The sequence below is a fragment of the Ambystoma mexicanum genome, chromosome 3p (genome assembly GCF_040938575.1).
Source record: "Ambystoma mexicanum isolate Mex_15411 chromosome 3p, UKY_AmexF1_1, whole genome shotgun sequence".
NCBI lineage: Eukaryota > Metazoa > Chordata > Amphibia > Caudata > Ambystomatidae > Ambystoma > Ambystoma mexicanum.
In genome coordinates this window covers 157,448,940-157,462,481 of record NC_090925.1, presented here as the reverse complement: position 1 = coordinate 157,462,481, position 13,542 = coordinate 157,448,940, and the positions used below count along the sequence as shown (strand labels likewise).

The 13,542-nt window shown below is 42.5% G+C and overlaps 1 protein-coding gene across 1 annotated transcript in view; it reads left to right on the top strand.

Moving 5' to 3' along the window:
* Positions 1–13,542, top strand: part of LOC138580190 (alpha-2-macroglobulin-like) — a 273,947-nt gene that overhangs the window by 108,896 nt on the left and 151,509 nt on the right. The window contains exon 16 of the mRNA XM_069650527.1: positions 3,428–3,598. Within this exon, the coding sequence (XP_069506628.1) occupies positions 3,428–3,598 (171 nt within the window). The remainder of the gene's footprint in view (positions 1–3,427; positions 3,599–13,542) is intronic.

The window sequence follows — 13,542 nt, the reverse complement described above, 5'->3', positions numbered from 1 at the left end:
CAATACCAGTGTTGGTCATTTGCACAGTCTTCTCTTGTCATACATGAGCGCATTTTGGCATTTATCGCGATAGTGACGGGCCCAGAATGCTTTGTTACATGAATTCAATGAGCAAGCAATGATGGCTGTTCAGTGCCTGTATGTTTATTATGTGAAAGCGGGAGTATAGACACTTTGCAGGAGCGTTTGCAACACTTTCCGCAGGAGAGTATCAGCACTTCCCAGGTAGGTGCCATGTACTCAGGGAATTATGAGTACCTGCACATCTATTTCTTATTTTGAATCTTTGTTTGGTCTAAGCCTTAAAGATGTGCATAGCCAAAGAAAAATGACACAACAATGCCCAAGGTCATACATGTATATTGCAAAAATAGATTTGTTACAAAAACAATGTAAACAATCCCATTTGCACCCGGCACGAGGGAACCAGCCAATCAGGTAGCTAGAAACGCAGGCTGAAACCTACAATCTCAGCCCGTGTTCCAAGCCGACAGATGGCTTGTTACCCCGACCGCCTGCTTCCCCCCACACCGCGTCCCCTTATTTTTATTTATTTTTACCTTTTCCAAATCCCCCCAACCCTACTTACCCGTTTGTTGTGGTGGCGCAGGCTGCTGCACAGCTTCCCATCTTCTCTGGTCGCTATGGAAAGGGAAGAGGGGCTTTTCTCGACATTCCTCCTCACCTCTTAGGAGCCGCACATGCTAGTTATATGCTATAACTATGCGGTGTTAAGAGCGTGTTTCAACATTGAAAACGGTACTTTTTCTTTTTTTTTTCAACGATAGACACCATTAGCACCATTAGCACCCGCATAGGTAACTACTCGGGTACTAATGGCGTTATTACCCTCGACGGTGGGCCCACCCTGTGTGTAACGGTACCGCCGCCTGTATTTAGGGACCCTTGCCTCGCTCGGGCAGCGGGCCATTATCGACAGGGCCGGCTCGCCGCTGAGGGTATTGCCTCAGTCTAAAATACCAAATAGCCATTGGTTGCAAGGCTCATGCAAAGAAATCATAGATGCCCTTCCATTGGCCTCTGTATTATAACAGATGTATTGATTGAGTCAAATTGCCTCTGCATGTTAAGCTAATCCTAAGAATTCCACAAAGTTATTATAGGGATATCAAAACATGTTAAGCATCCTTGCGTGTTTGTACTCCATTTTCTTTCCAAATTCATTTCGAAACATGTTTTCTTTTTCTCAATAGTGACAACCCATTTCCTATCCATGCTCTCTACCACCCCCTCCCTTTCTCCCTCTATCTCACTGGCTCATCCCATCTCCCCCTCATTTCCCGCTCTGTCTCCTTCGCCTCCGTTGATATCCCCCCATACAAACTTTGTACCTCTGATCCGCCATCCTTTTCTTACTATCCCTCACTGGCTGTTCCCAATCCTCTCTCCCCTCTACCTTTCTCCTCTCTCTTTTTCCCTCCCATTTTTTGCCTTTCTTTCTTTCTTTCTTTCTTTCTTTCTTTCTTTCTTTCTTTCTTTCTTTCTTTCTTTCTTTCTTTCTTTCTTTCTTTCTTTCTTTCTTTCTTTCTTTCTTTCTTTCTCTTGGTGAATAGAGTGGGTTCTTCAAGGAGGTTCGAAGATTCAGGTCCGAGTTTGCATGTGGATGTTTTGACGCATCACAATGATTTCTGGGAGAGAGTACTCTCTCCATGAGAGCTCTATAAAGCTAACATACCTGGAATGGACTGCTTGAGAGGAGAACCGTGAGAAGGTGTTGATTCCCCCTGGGTCCCAGGCCAGGATGGCTTAAATCCAAAAAGGGAAGATCTGGGGCCGCAGCTGGTTACATGGAAGAACCAGCTCCATTGAGGCTCACAGGGACCATAAGAACAGATTGAACTAGAGACTAGCCGAGGGACTGTGCTGAATCTATGGAGGAACGACCCTCACTGGAGCTTGGGTGAGAGCCTTGGAACCCCTGGAGGAGGTATAGTTAAGGTCTTTAGGGGTTCTCTGGTTCTGCTCCCTTGAGGCTCACAGGGACCATATGAACAGATTGAACTAGAGACTAGCCATGGGACTCTGCTGAATATATGGAGGAACGACCCTCGCTCTTGGGTGAGAGCCTTGGAACCCCTGGAGGAGGTATAGTTAAGGTCTTTAGGGGTTCTCTGGTTCTGCTCCCTTGAGGCTCACAGGGACCAAAAGAACAGATTGATCTGGAGACTAGTCGAGGGACTCTGCTGAATCTATGGTGGAACGACCCTCGCTGGGGCTGGGTGAGAGTCTTGGAACTCCTGGAGGAGGTATAGTTAAATTCTTTATGGGTTCTCTGGTTTTGCAGGAGGTAGACACAACCCTGCATTAGCACCACGCCTGGTAGGTGGCCTGGATAGTATATAATGCTAGAGTCCTGGGCAGGATTGCTGCATAAAACCAAGGTGTCAGCCTCCCCATAGTGTCTCATTGGAAGCCCAAATGCCTAGCCCATAGACCCATGGGCTAGGGTGGGATCTGGATAGGCAATGCCCAGGGATAGGGTGTCCCAAAGTGACAGGAACCTATTTTGTCTTAGGTACAGATCAGCCCATCAGAATAAAAAGTGCCCGAGATGTAGGTACCTCAAAAGAAATACAGTAGGGCATCCCATTGTGATAACCCTGAGATGGGACTGGGTGGAGGAGTCAGGTACTGGGAAGTACTGTGTTACCCACAGACCCTATTCCTACATTAATGATTAATGCATGTCCACACTAATTTTTATAGGTCAGTAGGGTCTCTTGCCTTCAACAACACTGCTCCAGGACACAAAGTAGAGGCACACTTCAGGATTTATAATTGTGCGTAGGGGCATACATAAGGGATTTATTTATTTATGTTATCATTTGTTAACCACACTAAACCCAGAGGCATCAAGGCGCTGTATACAGAGCAAACAACAGTTGCACTTCAAAACATTTACACTTATGCATGGAATTACACATTCAAGCATTATGTAGTTCAGGTTAGTCCGGGCTGTATTTATTTATTTATTGTTTCATTTGTTAAACACACTAAATTCAGAGGCACAGTTACCACATAGGGACCCACCAAATATCCATCTTGTACTTGTGGGCAAGAGGCGCAATGCTGCGCTCCTAGTCAATGTATCCGGTGTACATAGTATAGAGCCCAGGAAAAAGGCAAGGATCACCAAAGCAACGGCCCACAAATGCACTGACAATTATGCAGCGTACTCAAAGCATGGATTTAAGATTCTGCCTAATTTGAAATTACCCACAATGCAATGGCCCCATTGTAAATGGTACAGCTAACTACTTCATTAAAAGGGTGTGGGCTGGCTCCTTCTTCTTTGGCCACAAAGTTGCTCATCTCGCTGATTACCATGCAGCAGGATGCTTCCCGTGGTGGAAGACACTTGCCTTCACTCATCAATAGGCGGTAATATTCCATTTTGTATCCACAGGTGTATGATCTGCTCCCGGTGAAAGACTTAACTGGATATAACCATGGAGGGAGGTTCCTAGAGGAAGCCAACACTGAACCCTGCATTAAGGCCGACCCTATCTTCTTGAACGGACTCTATTACAACCCCTCCAGCTTTAGTTCAGAGGGAGACACCTACGATATAATGAAGGTGAGTTTGATACTTCTTCTTGAACATATGTCCACATTCCACACAGTCCTCATCGGATTAATGACTTCACACTCACTGTTACTCCTGAGCCTCCCCCAAATTGGTCAATTGGTCCAATATACCCTCCACCCCACCTTATCTACCTTCTACTTTGCTTATCGTCTATAATGCAACCTTTGCCCAAGCTCCTCGTTTCACCTTTCCACTCCAGAGAATCTCCTCTTGGACTTGTGGTTTGAACCTTACACCTCTCTGTTAGCCCATAGTAGGGCAGCCACCAGTGATGTGCACCACCACCTTCATATTGCTAGAACCATGCATCTGCCAAATAGTTTATCTAACTTGAGTTCATGAGTACAGTAACTCCATTGAGTGTACTTGAATAACCATGTTATTCAATTTTTGGGCTTGACAGGTGACCAGGCCATGGCTCCACAGTCAATACAGGAATACAATTAGTCAAAATGGGCATAGATGTGCATCATATGAACTGTTACGGGACACATTTAAAGTCTCCAAAACTGCCTTGGAATCCTAAGGCATATGTTAACTCCACTCCTGTTCTGTGTAGGCTCTCTCTAGAAAACAGTCATTATGTAATGGACAAAGACACACCCATACTCATGCAAGCATTTAGTGCTACTCGACTCCCTCTTGCGTCTGCAGAATCCTTTCCTGCTTTATCTACCTCTTACGTCACCCGGGGTCGGGGCATAATATGCCACGGACAAGAGACGTGCTTGGAATCTACTACAATTCAGCGTAGTACAACAGCATAGAAACATAACATGATATAACATTGGAAATACTGAAATATATGTGGCCGCAGGCATCCTGAAAATGAATTGGAAACTGGTCCTGCCTGCGGATTGTGGTTGACCTGGCATATACTGGAGTTTTCATTTAATACCCTATCGCAGTGGTATTAAAGCTTTGGGGCTGGCCCCTCTAGTAGGGCCTGATGGCTGGCCGGGGATAGGAGGGGCACGAGGCTCTTTAAAGATGGATTAAAAAACCTCTGATGAACCCCCTGTGTTTTTTCTGTACTCACTTGCTAACCTTGGATGCTTCCACTCTTTATATATAGGGAAATATGTATGTCATGTATTGGAAACATTCACCAGCTTCCACTGCTCAATGCATTTTATTCCTGGCGTAATAGCCCATGGCTTGACCATGTTATCTATTCTCTACTTTACTGATGACTGTCTCTTCATGAAAGGCTCAGCCCCCAAAGAGGATCACACAGGTACCTCTACACCTTTAGAAGACCCAGAGACGCGTTCTGCAAGGGGAGCTGGCAGAAGTGTTGACAGACAGCACAACCACCATGTTTTATATTTTAAATCATGGAGGGGCTGTATCGGCCATGATTTCAGAAGAGGCACAACCCCTGTGGAAGTAAACATTTAACCTGGAGGATACTACTGATACCCCAACGCCTCTTAGAAGTCGATACTGTGAACTGGGTGACACTGAGCATCCAAACCTTGTGTGTTTGATTAAGGTGCCAGTGGGTTATCACTCCCAGCGATCTTGTCCAGTGTATCTCGATACATATCTAAATATGCCCCACCTGGATTGTGCACATTTCCTTGCTCAACAACAGACCTTACTGCCTAGAATATCCATAAACGACCGCCTGCAGGAAGCAGATCTTTATTTCGTATGAATGTATGAATGACATCCACACACCATAATATTGAGGCACCAGGGGCGAAAGAGACATCTTTTAACATTATCTATATGAATATTAAGAAAAAACAATTCCTTACATAGCAATGAAGCAGTTCCTAAGGTAGTTCATATTAGAACAACCTACCCACAACCATGCTGCACCACTATTTCACCACGCAATCTACTACCAGAGCCTGTAGGTTCTTGGTAAGGATACCCACATACCCAGGAGACTAGGATACAAGCTGGTGCTAAGGATGCTTCTTTGGTGCCTTCTGATTTGTAAAATACATTGCCTCGCTCCCCAGAAGTCAAGGAGAACCAGGGAGATAATGGCATCAAATCTTCTGTTGACTGTATGAAATGGGCTCTTGTCAATGCTCGCTCAGCCCATGCCAACTCTCTAGTTTGACCGAATTGGAGGTTCTAATCTTGATATGCTGGAAACCATTGAAATCTGGCTTCAATATTTTTCAGGGCCAGTGATTGCAGCAGCTCTTCGGGTGGGTTATTCCTTGATTACGGCTAACAGATTGGAAGGTAGAGGTGGGGGAGTGCCTCTTAAACATCAGAACAGTGCAAATATCTTTTGGTTTGCTGAATTTAAGATGCCAAACTGTGATCTTTTACATCAAAGTATAACAATAACATATCAATGGAAGTTATTATTGTCTATCAGGCCCAAAAATATAATACTTTGGTGAAAAATTGGATTAATTAGATCATTGTTTTCATTAAATTGTATTCAACCGTTCTGCTTTTCCAGGATTTTGATTGATTGATTGATATTTTATTTATTTCGCACTCGTTCACAAGTGTTTCAGAGCGCGACAAGGCAAGGGAGGGGAACAGGGGAGAACAAAACAGCGATCTTACTAGGCCCAGTGACATTGAGAACGCGCAAGTGCATGGGAGAGGGGGGAAGGGGAAAAGTGCATGGAAGGGGGGAGAGGTGGACAGTGCGAAGCAGAGGAGAAACAGATAAATAACAATAAATTAAAAAAATAATAAAGGCAACACACCGTGGTAATGCAGCCAGCAATTTGCAAGTGCTAGGTTTAAGGCAGCAGACAGGGTAGGTCCGATAAGTGCAGGAAGAAAAAGGGGGGGCTGTATGTGTACAGATACAGACACCAGTGCAAGGGGTGGCCCAGAGGCAGTGCGGGAGGGTGACAGGATGAGCAGGTACCTGGGACCAAAAGACAGAGTGTGGCCAGGTGCACGGTGCCAAGAGAGAACAGATCAGCAGGGGAGAGGGGGAGCGAAGGCAGAAGAAAAGAGGAAGGTCTTGAGGTGCTGTCGGAACCGGAGATGGTTCTCCTCAAATTTTAGAGTGGCAGGGAGGCTGTTGCAGAGGGAGGCCCCAGCCGAAGACAGAGATCTACCCCCAGCTCGTTTCTTAGAAAAACGACTGACCCTGAGTGAGTTGGAGGTAGAGGAGCGAAGAGCTCGAGAGGGGAGGTATTTGCGGAGGGATAGCTGAAGGTATTTTGGACTCAGGCCCCAGAAAGCCTTGTGGATCCAGTGGAGAGATTTCAGAGCTGGAGAGATACGATCCCAGGGCTTGAGGCCAAGGACAAGTCTCGCAGTCCTGTTCTGGATTAGTTGCAGAGGGCGGAGAGTAGAGGCAGGTAGATTTAGAAAGAGGCTGTTACAATAGTCCAAGCTAGAGAGAACCAGAGCTTGAGATACCATGAGCTTCTGGGGGAAGGAGAGGAAAGGCAGAGTACCTCTGAGGAGGTGCAGTCGGAAATTTGACTTTTTAGAGACCTCAGAGATGTGGGCAGAGAAGGAAAGGGTGGAGTCAAAGATGACCCTGAGGTTCTTAGCCTCACAGGTGGGGGTAGGAGGAGGGCCAAGGGAGGGCGGGCCAGAGAGTGAGGGGAAAAGATGGTGAAGGTGTGCCGATGAGGAGGATCTCCGTCTTGCTGGCATTCAGACAAAGATCATTGGCGGCACACCAATCTTGAATGGCAGTTAGGCAGTCAGAGATGAGAGAGGGAGAGGAGGTGGCAGAGGGCAGCCTGAAAATGAGTTGAGTGTCGTCAGCGTAGCACTGGAAATTTGAGCAGAAAATGGTAATGCAGTGGGCGAGAGTTGCCAGGTATTGGTTGAAAAACCAGGGCGAGAGGTTAGACCCCTGAGGAACACCACAGGTAGAGAGGAAGATAGATGAAAGGAAGAACCCACATTTTTATCTTTACTTCAACGATCTGATGGACCCATTAGCCTTTTCTCTTAAGCAGAATGTTAGTGATTTAGGTTTCATCAGTCTGGGCTTGCCTTATATGCATAGCAAAGGCCGAAGTTTGGAATGAACAGTTTGGCACAACTTTACCTTTGTGGTCCAATTCTCTAGGTGGGTGGTTTGGATAGATCCTGTTATTGTTATCTCTTAACGAGACAAACAAAAGTTGACTGCTAACCGTCCTTATCATACTTTTAGTAATTCAGAAGAATTAAAGTCCAACTAAGACTTGTTTAACACTTTGGTGAATGAATAGAACAATAATATCAGCCGAACTATAGATAAAGTGGCTCCATTTAAAGTTAAACTCATTTATGTTAAAGATTCAGGCAACTTATTTTTTACTCAAGAGCTTTCCACGTTGAAAAATCATACCATATAAAAAGGCTGGAATGTAGATGCAGACAGAATTCCTGTGCGGGTAACTGTCTCTCTCTCTCTTAAATGTTTACAAGTCAAATACAAAAGAGTGATATTGGAGGCCAAATATAAATATGTAGCTGATGAAATTGACCAAGCAGCTACATTTTAGAGGGACACAGAAATCCTTCTTTCAAAACCGATAATGTTCAGGTTACCATTGAATGGTCCTTTAACTTACAATACGTTTTGATAAATAAAATAAAATAAAATTGATATGGCCTGACATTATTAACTTTCTTATTTAGCCTGAGAATCATGTTTCGACGTATACCTTATCACATAATCTTTCCAAGTATGTTCAGAATGCATCACCTTTTTAATTTGTATTCAATGATTTATCGCCATCAGAAACAAAGAATATAATTTTGATCTAAAACCCCACTAATTTTCTGGGGGATCCATGCCAGTCTCAAGTAGTGAAGGACTGGGCGGATCCATTGTCTAATATAGTCTCTCATATTATCAACACTTCCTTCAGAGAAGTGATCATCCCTATAAGCCTGAAGGATTCATAAATCACACCTTTTTTAAAGTAGTCCGCAATAGACCAACACATTTTGAGTAGTTAGAGATCTATAACCAGCGCCCATTTTCTCTTAGAAATCCTGGATAAAACGGAAATAACAGCCCCAAGAACATTGGAGATAATCAGTCTGGCTTTCACCCAGGGAGAAGCACCCAAGGGTTGCTGCTCGACATGAAAGATACCATTCTTAAAATATCCGATGAAGGGGATGTAGAAATCTTCATTCTGTTGGACTTGTCTTCAGATTTCATACACTAGATCACTGGGCCTTATTAAAACACATAAACGAGGTTGCTTTAATCTCAGATTCTGCGTGTTGCTGGTTTTCAGCCATCCTAACGGAAATGTTGTGTAGGGTGAGATCTTGACATATGGGGTCACCCCAACGATTGGGCATCTCTCATTTGTTATAACCTCTGCAGAACCTTTTGATGGACATTGGTGGACATTTGCATAGATTTTCAAAAGTACTCTGATGATACTGAAATAGTGTTTCACCTGAAAGGATACAAACTGGATAATGTTTGCTTCAAACCAACATACCAGTCAGAGGATCTCAAAATGGATGGCAATTAACTTGTAAGAATTACATCAGGCTACAAACCGAGCTTCTTATGATCCCTCCCTAGTTTTTGAGATGACATCTCACCTCCCAAACAATTGTGTTTGCCTAACTGTCCCATTAAGATCTCTGATCAAGTGAAATCGTTAGACATGATTCTGGATGCGACTTTAATAATGACTTGTCAAATCAATAGTCTTATTAGTTTAACTAACTACTATTTAATGGTCCTTAGGCAAATAACGCTGTTATTGTCCAAAAAAACACTGGGGCTGGAGCATGAGGTATTATCCACATGGCAACAGCAGGACATGTCTGGACTTGCAGAAACCACTCAGGTTGGCTGGTTTAACTGTACTGTATCACTGAGGCCCCAAGAGGAAATACAGAGCATGTCTGAAGTGTATTTCACATGTCAAGTTTAATAATCGCCTATATTTTATCAATGACTATGAATTTAAAAAATCAAATAATAATACATCTGCATTTGTACCACATGAGCATGAGGATCTGCAGAAGCTTTGGTTATGAGAATCTCCTCTTTGGTTTGACATCAAATTCCCCATAATGGCCAGAGCCATTATTGGTTCTAAGATTGACTTTTGTAACAGTCTGTAAATTGGCTCAACTAAACAAGAGATCCATCATCTCCAGGTTCTTCAAAACATGGCAGCATCTCGCTCAATTGCTAGCAACCATACATGGGATCATATCTCTCCAATCTGGATAGAGTTAAAACCTCTGGTGATGATCCATAAAACATTCTATGGGTCTGCGCCGATCTGTCTGAAGAAACGTTTTGTTCAATATGTGCCCTCACGAGGCCTGAGATCATCTATGCAATTAAATCTGCAAGTTCCCAGATTACAGAAAGTCCGAGCCTTTGGGAGATTTAGCACTGTTTTGGGTGCTAAATTGTGGATCTGTCCTCCTCTCTCCATCAGACACCTTTCTGATATTTTATCTTTAAGAAATAAGTTAAAGGCTTTTCTTTTTGATATATTGCAATGTGTCCTCTCTATTTTTATATATTTTCTCTGAATCATAAGTGGTCTTCAGAGCTCTAAGAAACTTTGGGTTATAGTGCCTTCCAATCTCCTATCTCAATGTTTGTATTTGTACTACTATCGCTTTAATGCTGCATAAAGATTTCATAAATAATTTTAACAGTCCAATTATCACATTCATCTGGCCAGAGAAGCAGAGTCCTATGCACAGGAACAAGTTAGGCAGAACAACCTGGCCTGGTGGGAACTTCTCCTCATTTGATAGGTATTTTCTAGGTCAGCTTTTGGTTTGGAGCAGAAATAATCAAACTCAGGATCCAATCTGAAAGTGGGATCATTATTTCATGTATTCCAAACACTTCACGTGCTAAAAGAAATAATGTAGGCTATTTCGGACACAAAGGGAAAACTTTGGTACCCCAAAGTTATTTTCTGAAACACAAATTTCGAAATTACGAACCTGCCTCTGATTTGTTTCCCTGGTAACCCCAGTGGGAATAGGTGGTGATTATAAATATTGGATCTTCAATCTTCGGCCAGTGTTTCATATTATTTCTTACCCTTATTACTGAACTGCAAGTTAGTGCAGAATGACATTGGACCTGGAAAATCTCCTGGCAGGAGGGAGAAATGTCTGGATTTCGATGACTTTGACTTGGGCTGCTAATCTAGTGGTTTTCAGCTTCGGATTACTGATCCTGCCTGAATTGGATCGAGTATTATTTAAAAATTAACCTAAATAGGTAAAATAATTTACAGTTTCTAACTTATAGTCAGAAACCAGTGAAAAAGCATATTTTATTAACGTGTTTCCGATTTTTAAAAATCTTATTTATGTTAACATCAAGACGATTTAATGCTATGTAGTTCTGAAGTGCTTCGATCAGAGGGCAGGTTCAGTTCTTCAAATTTTGCCATAGTAAGTTATGGTCAATGCTGTCAAAGTCCTAGAATAATCTATAAAAGCCACATATACCTCCATGTTTCCAGCACTTGCTTTTTCTTTGATTCTATCAAGAATAAAGCCATTAAGGACTGTCCCAGTGGATGGCATAAAGCCAGTTCAAAAGGGGTAAAATCTGCCAAATTGAGTTGCCCACACAAATAATCTTTGTTCTAGTAGTTTTGCAAAACAATTTCCTGGAACATAAAGGAGCGCACTAGGATGATAGTTTATAGGATTACCCCTATTGCCCTTTTTGTGTACTGGGACAGTAATGGAGAAGTTCCAAGAGCTCAGAATGTTGCCAGAGCTAACAATGTGGTGAGAAATAGATGTTAAAATGTTTGCCCACATCACTGGGCTTTCTTTATGAATGGCGTTCGTTAAAAAGGATTTGGGGCCGGTGTTTGCACATTTTTACTTTCCGTAATTAGCCTATAAAGAAGGTCAAAATCATGGTTCAAAGACACTCTTTACATGGGAGTCATAAGCAGAAATGGGTAAGGTTGTCAATGAATGTATTTTTGTAAAATGTATTTTCCATATATTTTCTGAGACAGGGTTAGTACATGCATATTGCTGATCAGCCATATGGAGATTAGTCAATCTCCAAAAAACAGCCACATTTTTGTCCGAAAGAGTAGAAAGCATGAGTTCCGAATCTTTTTGTAGAAGGAGGTGTTCATCCTGTTTAGTCCATTTTCTGTATTGTTGTTTTAAATGTTTCCAGTTAACTGAGCTATTAACAATACCATTACCAAATAAAAAATGCCATTTTGTTTGCATGGCTTGTTTTTTGTCTTGAGCCTCTATCAAATACATGCCTTTTCTTTCAGTTGGGAAATTGGTTCCCATTTAAATGTTTATAGAGAGCGATTAAGAATTGGGTATATCCATAAGCCTCATGATTCACATCTAATTCTCCTTTCGTGTTTGCCACATTGACTATCCTGTTGAATTTTGCGACATTCCTCCCACTCCAAATCAGCCTATTTCCCCCAGTATTCACACTAATAGACGGAATATAATTCCAGGCGTTAGATCTCCTACACTTAATACCCCAAGTAAGTATCAATAAGCAATGATTGCTACAACCAGATTTCAGAACCTTAAAGGATTTACATAACTGATATAACTCTCTATAAACATAGATGTAGTCGATCAGCGCAACATGAGGACCATACCTCCAAGTATAATGCAGAGGTATATCTCCAGCACCATTCCCATTCACCCCGGTGCAAGTCTCACGCCTGAGAAAAATGCATCCACGAACACCTCTCATTCTAGAAAAACTATTTGAAGATACCTTTGTAGAATAAAATTCAGAGTTTTTAAAACATAAGTCGCCACATATGTTAATACTATTGAAAACCCGAAGAGTCTGCCATTTGTCCAAGATGTCTTCAATCGTTTTAAACATAGCCTCCATAGTAGTCCCTGTCAGCTTGAAATAAACCTTGATAAGTAAAGAGTATTCTAAAAAAGGATAATAAGAAGTATCCCAGGATAATTCTACTGCTTGGATTTATGGGGATGAATGGTCCCAGATTGCAGCCGAGATGTGAAGATCCTTACGGAAGCCAAATAATAGACCTGTCACTGGTCATCCTTTCTCTCCTTTTATTGCATGGTTTAAAAAGAATGTATATCCATCTAACAACAGAGCTTCTGTAAGCCGAACCTTATGTAAAGCAAAGAGGTGAAAAGATCTTAAATTCTCTTTTCCTTTAGCGGACAAATGGGAGAATCTGGTGCTCCACACAGACCACTCCTCTAGCAACAGTTCCTCTCCACCAAAGAAAAATAAGTGTCTAGGCCGCTCTGCCACTGCCACTGACTGCACTCTGCGCTCGCTCAGGAACACGTTAGGCCGAACAACCTGGACTGGCTTAGTGCTAATCCCAGACACTTCCAGTATTATCGCTTTAATTGGGCGTGCTATAACCCAGACAGATTGAGTACGTTCTTCCCCGGTACCTCTGGGGATGCTGGTGGCATCAGTAACTGTGATCGTATATGCATGACTTGTCCAGAAATTGAGGAGTTTTGGATAGTTTACCTCATGAATATTATAAGACTTTAGGTCATTCGGGGGTCTTTAAGGGCCCCCTAAGGTTTTTTGGGAATTGGCCCCAAGTAGCGCTTTTTACATGTGCTCTGTGTCCAAATATCTATTGGTTTTCTAGTCACCTGCAATCACATGACCTATCATTTGAACAGTTGCCTTCAATGTACATTCATGTAAAAGGTGAAATACAGAATTTATTTAGAGAAGGGTATTTATTATATTAATGATAAAGACTGTGCATTTCGGCTTTCTATGTTTTATGGATGTATAATTTTATTTCTGTAAGTAATGATATTGTTTGTACTAATGCATTCTGCTAATAAGAACATGAAAAAGACTAATGCTTGGGAAGTGTAGTTATAGTTAAGGTATACATTTCCTGCAGTGTCTACAGCAACTGAAGGCAGAGGTTCACTTCTGGGTGAGGTCACTTCTTTCATGCATCACAGACAGTGACAGCCAGTTCAGCTCAGTGAGGGCCGGGTGTCAC